The sequence below is a fragment of the Oncorhynchus masou genome, chromosome 3, assembly GCF_036934945.1.
Source record: "Oncorhynchus masou masou isolate Uvic2021 chromosome 3, UVic_Omas_1.1, whole genome shotgun sequence".
NCBI lineage: Eukaryota > Metazoa > Chordata > Actinopteri > Salmoniformes > Salmonidae > Oncorhynchus > Oncorhynchus masou.
This window is the reverse complement of record NC_088214.1, coordinates 40670741-40682900: the sequence shown is the minus strand read 5'-3', so window position 1 is coordinate 40682900 and position 12160 is coordinate 40670741. Positions and strand designations below refer to the sequence as shown.

The window sequence follows — 12160 nt, the reverse complement described above, 5'->3', positions numbered from 1 at the left end:
GGTTCTCAAGGCTAGTACAATGGACAATGCAGTCATGTGTTAACTTAAGAGTTTAAATGGCTAACTGTGCTAATCTAAGAGCAGGTTCCTTCTGTCCATATAATAGTTTATAAAAGGCCAAACTAATCCTAGATCAGCACTCATTTTAGACGCTTTATGAATACGGGCCATGTGTAATATTTCCATTTAATGGCAATTTTTATGTGGAGCATACTGTAGTGCAGGTAAGGAAAGTACCTTTGGTCCCACTGATCCAGGGTGACCCTCTGAGCCCGGATAGCCAACCGACCCAGGTAGACCAGTCTCTCCTGAGTAACCCCTTTCTCCCTGTGTGTGTGTGTGTGTGTGTGTGTGTGTGTGTGTGTGTGTGTGTGTGTGTGTGTGTGTGTGTGTGTGTGTGTGTGTGTGTGTGTGTGTGTGTGTGTGTGTGTGTGTGTGTGTGTGTGTGTGTGGGTGTGTGTGTGTGTGTAAGAGAGCGAGAGAGATGGAGAGAAAAACAGAAACAGACAATATTGAATAGTGTGATGAGAACAAAAAGATTGCAACAGTTACTCCCAAGGGTGCTTGCCTTGGCTGGTGATCTGCTTACCTTATTGCCTTTGACTCCTTCACAGTGACACCTCGACTTCCCAGTACACGCACACTAGAACAAAAACAGCACACACTCATTATAGCTGGCTTTTTATTTTGTTGCCCAGCACAGAGACACTGTACTCAATTTATTGTATATGTAATACATTTCTGTAACCTACAATGTCAAGTTAAGATTCGGTTGGTATGTTTTTTCTCAAGTTTTGATGTAAAATAGCCTAGGGGCCTTGTAGTGGTCGTAGAGGCTGGAAATTAGCGGAAATTAAGTAGGTCGAAGTGCTCAATGTGTATATTTACAGTTCTTGGTGATCCAACGGTGAGACATAATATAACTACAAATATCAAATAAGTGTAGTACACTAGCAATACACTGGCAACCTCTAAAAGAAAAGCTTCTGAATCAGGAAATGTCCATATATACTAAACAAAAATATATAAGCAACATGTAAAGCGTCAGGTCAAATGTTCCACACGCACAAAAAGCTTATTTCTCTCAAATTGTGCACAAATTTGTTTACATCCCTGTTAGTTCGCATGTTTTCCTATACCAAGATAATCCATCACATTGACAGGTGTTGCTGATTAAACAGCATGATCATTACACATGTGCACCTTTGCTGGAGACAGTAAAAACTCTAAAACGCGCAGTTTTGTCACACAACACAATGCCACAAATTTCTCAAGTTTTGAGGGAGTGTGCAATTGGCAATTGACTACAGGAATGTCCACCGAGTGGTTGCCAGAGAACTGAATGTTAATTTCACTACCATAAGCCGCCTCCAACGTCATTTTAGAGAATTTGGCAGTACGTCCAACCGGCCTCCCAATCGCAGACCACGTGTAACCACGCCAGCCCAGGACCTCCACGTCCGGCTTCTTCACCTGTGGGGTCTTCTGAGACCAGCCACCCGGACAGCTAATGAAACTGTGGGTTTGTACAACCGAAGAACTTCTGCACAATCTGTCAGAAACCATCTCAGGGAAGCTCATTTGCAAGCTCGTCGTCCTCACCAGTGTCTTGACCTGACTGCAGTTTGGCGTCGTAACCGACTTCAGTGGGTAAATGCTCACCTTCGATGGCCACTTGCATGCTGGAGAAGTGTGCTCTTCACGGATGAGTCCCGGTTTCAACTGTACCGGTCAGTATGACGTCGTGTGGGTGAGCGGATTGCTGATGTTAACGTTGTCAACAGAGTGCCCTATGGTGGTGGTGGAGTTATGGGCAGGCAATAAGCTACGGACAACGAACACAATAGCATTTTATCGATGGCAATTTGAATGCATAGAGATACCACTGCAATCATCTTATGTTTCAGCATGATAATGCATGGCCCCATATCGCAAGGATTTGTGCACAATTCCTGGAAGCTGAAAATGTCCCAGTTCTTCCATGGCCTGAATACTCACCAGACATGTCACCCATTGAGCATGTTTGGGATGCTCTGGATCGATGTGTATGACAGGGTGTTCCAGTTCCCACCAATATACAGAATCTTCACACAGCCATTGAGAAGGAGTGGGACAACATTCCACAGGCCACGATACTAACTGGTTTTCTGATCCACGCCACTACCTTTTCTTTTACGGTATCTGTGACCAACAGATGCATTTCGGTATTCTCGGTCATGTCAAATCCATAGATTAGGGCCTAATTCATTTGTTTAAATTGACTGATTTCCTTATATGAACTGTAACTCAGTAAAATCTTAGAAATTGATGCATGTTGCGTTCATATTTTTGTTCACTGTACATTTCTACATTGGTAGTCTACATTCATCGAAAGCAGACCTAATCACAATATTTATTCACAGTTCTTAAATTGAACACTTTACAAAATGTTCTTCCAACTCATAGAAGCTTACTGACTCCCAATCGTGGCACACGCATGCCACATATTTCTATTCGCGCTGAGGCAACAGAACAGAGAAACCAGACGCATGAACACATGGAGTGCTCATTTAAAATAGCAGAAAACTTTTACTCATAAATGTAGTTGTTTGTTGGCTCTTCAAATTATCTCTGAGAATGAAAACAGTAAATTAATGTGATAATATGTATTCTCAGTGAATTTGGTGATGTTTCCATCTCATCTTACATCCTGATATCATCAGGTTCTTACTTGCTATTAAGTTGTAGTTATTTTTAAGTGAGAGTCCAGCCCAACTTGTGGACTGAGAGTTTTTTTTTAAGTGGACTGAGAGTCCAGCCCAACTTGAGTCGATTTACAGTGGCGTCCATAATTCGAACCTTCAGAAATGAGAACAGGTATGCAACTATCTAATGACTATTTTAGCATTACAGTAATGTACCGTAAAATACGTATGACTGCATAGTATTGCATAAACATTTGTAACTCTAAGCCATCCATTTACTGCACTGCATTGGATGAATGAGGTTGGTTATCTTGCTGTACTACATTTTTTGTACATTGTTTACAGTTCCTATGCCGAACACATACTGTGTTTGAATTCTGTACAGAGTGGAAAGGCAAAGACATCATGGAGGACAAGGAGGCTTGTTTACAGATGTACAAGAGACTGCAATTATAAATATGGTTTTGGCCAACAATGCAATTAGGATTCGAGAGATAAGAGAGCATATCTTAAATAATGACACCATATTTAACAACATCAATGCTGTAAGCCTGTCGACCATACAACGCATCCTCCAACAGCACTGAGTGACGATGAAACAACTTTACAAGGTGCCATTTGAGAGAAACTCTGACAGAGTCAAGAATATGCGACATGACTTTGTAGAGGTATGTATGCAACACTACTTCTAGTACTTTGTCTGTTACAGAGAGTATTGGAGCTGGATGCCCATGAAATTCGCCATTAATTTATTTATGTGGATGAGGTTGGCTTCAACCTCACCAAAACCAGGCGCTGCGGAAGAAATATAATAGGACAGAGGGCAATTACCAATGTCCCTGGACAGCGTGGGGGTAATATAACTATGTGTGCTGCAATCACTCAAAACGGGGTCCTCCATCACAATGCCACACTGGGTCCGTACAACACCGGCCATAAGCTCACTTTTCTGGAATCAATTTACACAATGCTTGTCCCTGATCCAGATCAGGAGCCTGCTAGATGTGGTTTTATGGGACAATGTTAGTTTTCACCGGGCTGTTCTGGTCCAAAACTGGTTTGCCACCCACCCACAATTTGTAGTTTTGTACCTACCCCCATATTCACCTTTTCTAAATCCCATAGAGGAATTCTTCTCAGCCTGGAGCTGGAAAGTGTATGATCGCCAACCCTTTGCCCACATGCCGCTTCTCCAGGCAATGGAGGACGCATGTGGGGACATAAAGGGTTGCCTCTGTCCAAGGTTGGATACGCCATGCTAGGAGATACTTCCCTCCATGTGGGGACATAAAGGGTTGCCTCTGTCCATGGTTGGATACGCCATGCTAGGAGATACTTCCCTCCATGTGGGGACATAAAGGGTTGCCTCTGTCCATGGTTGGATACGCCATGCTAGGAGATACTTCCCTCCATGTGGGGACATAAAGGGTTGCCTCTGTCCAAGGTAGGATACGCCATGCTAGGAGATACTTCCCTCCATGTGGGGACATAAAGGGTTGCCTCTGTCCATGGTTGGATACGCCATGCTAGGAGATACTTCCCTCCATGTGGGGACATAAAGGGTTGCCTCTGTCCAACGTTGGATACGCCATGCTAGGAGATACTTCCCTCCATGTGGGGACATAAAGGGTTGCCTCTGTCCATGGTTGGATACGCCATGCTAGGAGATACTTCCCTCGACGTTTGGCAAGAGAAAACGTATCTTGTGATGTGGACGAAGTATTGTGGCCAGACCCAGGCCGGAGAAGAGATGAAGCGTAGCTTAGCACTGGTGACTGTACCATTTCCTTTACTGATTTAGAATAGTGTTAACATGGTATATCCAAAAATGTACAATTATGAAAGCAGTGTTTGCCATTTGATGCAAATGCTTCTTTCTGACATGTGTTTATGGCATTTTGAATGCAGTGTTACATTTTGAAGGAGATGTGAGGCATTTTGCATTTTGTGTGTGCAGTTTGGGGAATTGTGTGTAGAGTTTTGAAAAAAAGAAGACGTATGTAAGCAGTTGAAAAAACTGTAAACCAATGTAATCATTTCACAGAACTTATTTTGGATCAATGGTTGCGTGGTGGAAGAGGTCTACAAACAAAATGAATGTACAATGAAAGGTTTTGAATGTAAGACCGGCTGCGTTACCAGCTTGGAGTTTTGTATTAAAAGTTTTGAAAATTCACGACATACACTTGTGAAAAAAGTACCAAAGTGAGGAAAATAAATCAATAAAGTTACAATTTGCCAATTTAGGTGTAGTCAATTAGCTTATTTCTCAGATCAAATTATATTTCAACAAAATAATGTTGATGGAATGTTAATCTTATCAATTTCTAACAAATTATTTCAGAACCATATGAGATGGAGGGTCTCAAAATCCCCTTGTTTGTTTTATTTTTTAGGTGGAATGGCCCAGCTGCTAAACAGTTGTGCTTAGTTTATATGGCCATGGTTGTGTGTAACCAAACAACAACACTAAAACAAATCCTCTTGTTTTTACTGTAAAAAAGGAACAGTATGTTACCATTCCATATTTTAAGTTATCCAATACTGTTGCTACTGAAATTGATTTACAGTGCCAATAATTATACTGTACAGATTTTACAGCAACATACAGTGCCTTGCAAAAGTATTCATCCCCCTTGGCATTTTTCCTATTTTGTTGTATTACAACCTGTAATTTCAATTGATTTTTATTTGGATTTCATGTAATGGACATACACAAAATAGTCCAAATTGGTGACGTGAAATACAAAAAATAACTTGTTTAAAAAAATAAAAATAAAATTTAAAAAAAAGTGGAAGGCACATATGTATTCACCCCCTTTGCTATGAAGCCCCTAAATAAGATCTGGTGCAACCAATTACCTACAGAAGTCACATAATTAGTTAAATAAAGTTCACCTGTGTGGAATCTGAAATTTCAGTACCACCACCAAGCAAGTGGCACCATAAAGACCAAGGAGCTCTACAAACAGTTCAGGGAGTTGTGGAGAAATACAGATCAGGGTTGGGTTATAAAATAAGATCAGAATCTTTGAACATCCCAAGGAGCGCCATTAAATCCATTATTAGAAAATGGAAAGAATATGGCACCACAACAAACCTGCCAAGAGAGGGCCGCCCACCAAAACTCACAGACCAGACAAGGAGGGAATTAATCAGAAAGGCAACAAAGAGACCAAAGATAACCCTGAAGGAGCTGCAAAGCTCCACAGCGGAAAATGGAGTATCTGTTCATAGGACCACTTTAAGCCGTACACTCCCAGAGCTGGGCTTTATGGAAGAGTGGCCAGAAAAAGCCATTTCTCAAAGAGAAAAATGATCCAAAAGACATGTGGTATTCTGGTCAGATGACTAAAATTGAGCTTTTTGGCCATCAAGGAAGATGCTGCAAACCCAACATCTCATCACCCCGAGAATAACATGCCCACAATGTTTTTCATTGGCAGGGACTGGGAAGCGGGTGAGTATTAAGGGGGGGGGGGTGAATAGTTTTACACGCTCAAGTTCTGTTTTTTTATTACTTTGTTTCTCAATAAAAATAATGTGCATCTTCAAAGTGGTAGGCATGTTGTGTAAATCAAATGATACAACCCCCCAGAAAATATATTTTAATTCCAGGTTGTAAGGCAACAAAATAGGAAATGTCAAGGGGGTGAATACTTTCTCAAGCCACTGTACTCTTACTGTAAAGCTTTATTTGCAAATTTCCCAGAGTGCCTTTCTTTTCGAATGAATAGTAGTACCACCCATGACTGTATTTGTTAGTGAAAGAGATGTTGTTGTATTCATCCATGTTCTGTCCTGTAGCCTTCAACAAGTGAGATCCTAAGCAAATATGTGATCATAAAATGTTTATTTTATAACACAATATGTATTCATAAGGCCTTATTTTGAGGGCCTAGTTTTACTCTTACACAGTGGCCTAAAAAGCATAATTTACAGGCCATATCTGGCCTGCAAGTAGGATTGCGAAATTCTGGTAACTTTCTCAAAAATCCTGGAGGAATCTTCCAACTGGAATTTCTGGAAAGCATGGGGATTTTGGGAAAGGTACCACAATTTTACAACCCTACCTGTAAATCACATTATGCTGGCTTGCAAAGTGATGTGTAATTCCTATTGGAAACCAGTCAGAGTTAGGATAACCAAAAGTTGGAATGCATTCACCTGTAACCTGCAGTCAGAATGACTGCCAGGGTCAGGCACTTTGTGGTGACTCCTAAGCCATTTAAACTGGAACAACCATTTCAGTGTCGGGTGAAAAAAAAGCATAATCTAACTGATTGGATTAGTTTAGAAACATGTTATTTATCTTTGTGTAGCATAACATTAATCAATCAATAATGTTGAATATTTACAAACACATTTACATTTACATTTAAGTCATTTAGCAGACGCTCTTATCCAGAGCGACTTACAAATTGGTGAATTCACCTTCTGACATCCAGTGGAACAGCCACTTTACAATAGTGCATCTAAATCATTTAAGGGGAGGGGGGGGGTGAGAAGGATTACTTATCCTATCCTAGGTATTCCTTGAAGAGGTGGGGTTTCAGGTGTCTCCGGAAGGTGGTGATTGACTGCTGTCCTGGCGTCGTGAGGGAGTTTGTTCCACCATTGGGGGGCCAGAGCAGCGAACAGTTATTCATGTTCTTTAATAAATGAACTAGACATGAAACATGAAACACAATAAGTTAACTGCTACTGTTTTACATAGCTTTTAATGTCTAAAATACATCTAATATTTCCCGACTATTCAATGTTTTTCCCACAATGCAATGTAATTTATGGTAATCAACTGTATTAGGTTTACACAGTATGTGACTTGATTATACAGTAATTTTGCGAGACAATTACAGGATTATTATATATTTTTTTACAGTGTGGGAGTGACACAGCATTGTGAATCAACTAAGCTTATACTTGCTGTCCTCACTCATTTCCTCTCCTATTTTCCTGTCCTGAGTTTCCCTGATCCCTTCAAATTGACAACCCAAGTGTCCCTATACTCAGACTAAACACACACGCACACATACCATCCTCCACCCCCAAAATGTACGGAAAGGTGTAAACCCTCAAGTCCTAATGCACTTGTGGCACCACAAACAAACACATTGGGACTCGCACACGTCTGTTTACTGGCCCATCCACATGATTGATGCTGTTTGCAAATCAATGCAAACACTGAACCGCCGGTGTATCAACCCCCCCCCAAGTAGGCCAGATTAAGACAAGTACAGTGTGTTCATCTTTAATAGCTGTATAGAGTAGCTTGCATGTTTGTGAGACAGACTTACTTTACATGAAAGGACATTTACTGAGTAAAGAAAAGTCAGTTACATCAGACATCCAGTCCAAACATTGCCAGCCTCTATACTGTAAATGTTTTTCTAGAGCTATGGTAAAATGTATATTTCAAATCTATCACTAAATCATTTGACTTTGTTGGAAGGGGTTGTACTATCCACAAATAAGAATGACAGCAATTGATTGACAAACACCTGAATACTTTCCTGCCAGTTCTGGACACCATTTATGAGATTTCAGCAGCCACTACGCTTAAGCTTGTGGATATGGAACACCGTTTGTTTGTCAAATAACCCTATTTGACACATCAAATAAGCTTTTCATTTGCCACGTCAAATAACACAATTCCATTACAGAATGTTGAGTGTGCTGAATTTGCACGCGCCAAACGCCACCATTACGATCACTGTCAACGCTGTATAACACTGCGATGGTAATAAGACATTATTTGTTCGAGCTAATGTGAAAACGTCTGTGTGAGCATTTGAAATTAGATCTGGATCAAACGAGCAGGATCAAACATGTTTGCAAATATATTTGATACAGAGGTTATCAGCAACTTCTGGGGTAACTAGCTCACTTTAGATTGGTACAGTGGCTTGCAAAAGTATTCACCCCCCTTGACATTTTTCCTATTTTGTTGCCTTACAACCTGTAATGAAAATTGATTTTTTGGGGGGGGGAGTTTGTATCATTTGATTTATACAACATGCCTACCACTCTGAAGATGCAAAATATTTTTTCCTGCGAAACAAACAAGAAATAACACATAAAAACAGAAAACTTGAGAGTGCATAACTATCCACCGCCCCAAAGTCAATACATCTGTAACGGCGTTCTTGTTTAGTTGAAGGAGAGTCGGACCGAAATGCAGCGTGTAAGTTACTCATGTTTATTAAGTGAAAGACAAAACGAACAAACTAACACGAATAACTATTAAATACAAAAAAACAACAAAACAGAACGAAACCTAATACAGCCTGACTGGTGAAACTAGCACAGAGACAGGAACAATCACCCACGAAATGCAAAGCGAAAAACAGGCTACCTAAATAGGGTTCCCAATCAGCGACAACGCGAAGCACCTGACTCTGATTGAGAACCGCCTCAGGCAGCCAACCTAATTAACACCACACACACCCCTAATCAACTAGAATCCCAAACACTACAAACCCCAAAACAAAAATACAATACATAATAACCCCATGTCACACCCTGGTCTGACTAACTAATAAACTAAAACACACAATACTAAGACCAAGGCGTGACAACATCGTAGAGCCACCTTTTGAAGCAATTACAGTTGCAAGTCTCTTGGGGTATGTCTTGGCACATTTTGCCACTTTTGCCTATATCGTTTAGGCAAAACTGCTCCAGCTCCTTCGATTTGGATGGGTTCCGCTGGTATACAGCAATCTTCAGGTCATACCACAGATTTTCAATTGGATTGAGGTCTGGGCTTTGACTAGGCCATTCTAAGACATTTAAATGTTCCCCTTAAACCACTCGAGTGTTGCTTTAGCAGCATGCTTAGGGTCATTGTCCTGCTGGAAAGGTCAACCTCTGTCCCAGTCTCAAATCTATGGAAGACAAACAGGTTTCCCTCAAGAATTTCCCTGTATTTAGCTCCATCTATCATTCCTTCAATTCTGACCCGTTTCCCAGTCCCTGCCAATGACAAACATCATGGGCATGTTATTCTCGAGGTGACGAGAGGTGTTTGGTTTGCGCGAGATATAGCATTTTCCTTGATGGCTAAAAAGCTCAATTTTAGTCTCATCTGATCAGAGTACCTTCTTCCATATGTTTGGGGAGTCTCCCACATGGCTTTTGGCAAACACCAAACGTGTTTGCTTATTTTTAACCCAACCCTGTTCTGTATTTCCCCAGAATTTTGTCCCTGACCTGTTTGGAGAGCTCTTTGGTCTTCATGGTGCCACTTACTTGGTGGTGCCCCTTACTTAGTGGTGTTGCAGACTCTGGGGCCTTTCAGAACAGGTGTATATATACTGAGATCTGTGACAGATCACGTCACACTTAAATAAAGTCCACCTGTTTGCAATTTAACTAATTATGTGACTTCTGAAGGTAATTGGTTGCACCAGATCATATTTAGGGGCTTCATAGCAAAGGGGGTGAATACATATGCACGTACCACTTTTCCATAATTTTACATTTTTGAAACAAGTTATTTTTTATATTTCACTTCACCAATTTGGTCTATTTTGTGTAAGTCCATTACGTATAATCTAAATAAAAATCAATTGAAATTACAGGTTGTAATGCAACAAAATAGGAAAAACTCCAAGGAGGATGAATACTTTTGCAAGGCACTGTACCTAGGTAGCGCCAATGCAACCCCCCTGAAAACAATGAACAGTAGAAACTGCATTCATTTTCAATATTCTTAGCAATGATTTAGGAAACCATGTGAGTAAGTATTAGCTAGGTAGCCACTTGTTCTCCTATTGAAATAACTAGCTAGCCTGCTACTTAACCCTGTTGCTCAAAACTAGCGTTATAAGCAGCCAGCTCACTTCATCTGACTACTATGGCTTGACGGGAATAGGTTGTGTGTTGTGTAGCTAGCCACAATAAGGATTAGCCAAAATAGTAGAGTTTGCGTTTTGCCTTTAAAGTAAGTGTCCCTATTTGAAAGTCAGGGAAGGGACATTGTTTGCATCCATACGCTAACTAGCTTTTTTTACGACCACCACTGTCTACTCTAGAGCTTGGGTAAGTGTGTCTGCGCTCGTGCGGCAGCGGCACGGGCGCCAGAACAAACTGTACCAGCATCATAGCATACGTATCGGTGAATCATTGTGACATTTGAAATACGAGTGATAGTGTAATCAATGAGTAATAACGTCAAAAATGAATGAAGGTGTTAAATTATGTGACGTACAGTCATATTCGGGTCCTGATTGGTCTATAAAGCCTATTTGACACGTCAGATAGTGTTATTTGACGTGTATCTTTTTTGACACGTAAAGACCCAAACGGTGTTCCATATGTGGATGCCGTCTACCATAACACCCTTCACTTTATCACAGGTGACAGTTGTAATACTCACCACTGCATCCTGTATCAAAATTTTGGCTGCAGCCTCCCGGGTGGCGCAGTGGTTAAGGGCACTGTACTGCAGCGCCAGCTGTGCCACCAGAGACTCTGGGTTCGTGCCCAGGCTCTGTCATAACCGGCCGTGACCGGGAGGTCCGTGGGGCGTCGTCCAGGTTAGGGAGGGCTTGGCCGGTAGGGATATCCTTGTCTCATTCCGCACCAGAGATTCGTGTGTCAGTGCCCGCTAACCAAGGTTGACAGGTGCATGGTGTTTTTCCTTCGACACATTGGTGCGGCTGGCTTCCGGGTTTGATGCGCGCTGTGTTAAGAAGCAGTGCGTCTCTCCGTACGGGAGTTGTAGCGATGAGACAAGATAGTAGCTACTAAACAATTTGGATACCATTGGGGAGAAAAAGGGGTAAAATTTACCTAAACATATTAACCTGTAAAAGAAATGGTTCATATTGAAACAAAAAGGATTGTTTTTTGCAAATTGTTATGCTGTTTTCAAAATAAACACGATACCTTACTCTTGTTAAAGCTTTTAGAATGTATTAGTTTTATCTCGGTAAAGTCCCGTAGATTAGTCCACTTCAAAAGTTCTACTTTTCAAGCTTCCGACTTCATTGTTCCAACTTCATTGTTAAAGTATAAAAACATGAGATACCAAACCCATTCACAGGGTTGGTTAATGTTTTAGGTTCCTTGGGTCTCCACCGAACTACAATAAATACATCCACTTTTATTTCATGTTCCACATTTTTGGAATCACTTACAAAATGCATTACATTTGGTTTCCCTGGTGCCACTAGGGCAGTTTAAAACCTTGATAAATGAGTTCACCAAGGAGTGCAGTTGTTTTGATTGACTTTAATTAACATTTTTGTCATTTAGCAGATGCTCTTATCCAGAGCGACCTTTCAGTTAGTGCATTCAACCTAAGATAACTAGGTGGGACAATCACATTTCAGTCATATAAGCATTTTCCTCATTAAAGTAGATACCAGCAGTAAGAGCTAATAAGGGGAACAACAACAAAAAAATGTCCTCAGGGCACCATTGAAAATTAGACACTAGTCTCAATTGGGCGATTTAAATAAAAGTGATTA

General features: G+C 40.9%; 1 protein-coding gene across 3 annotated transcripts in view; it reads right to left on the bottom strand.

Annotated features, from left to right (window-relative positions):
* LOC135516726 (collagen alpha-5(IV) chain-like) overlaps positions 1-12160 on the bottom strand; it is a 74941-nt gene that overhangs the window by 49995 nt on the left and 12786 nt on the right. For all 3 annotated transcript variants that reach the window (XR_010451975.1, XM_064940954.1, XM_064940953.1), the window contains exons 2-3: positions 590-643; positions 238-327 (exon numbers count right to left, since the gene is read on the bottom strand). Coding sequence is in view for 2 of the 3 variants with exons in the window: in XM_064940954.1 (XP_064797026.1) it covers positions 238-327; positions 590-643 (144 nt within the window). In the remaining variant the exon portion in view is untranslated. The remainder of the gene's footprint in view (positions 1-237; positions 328-589; positions 644-12160) is intronic.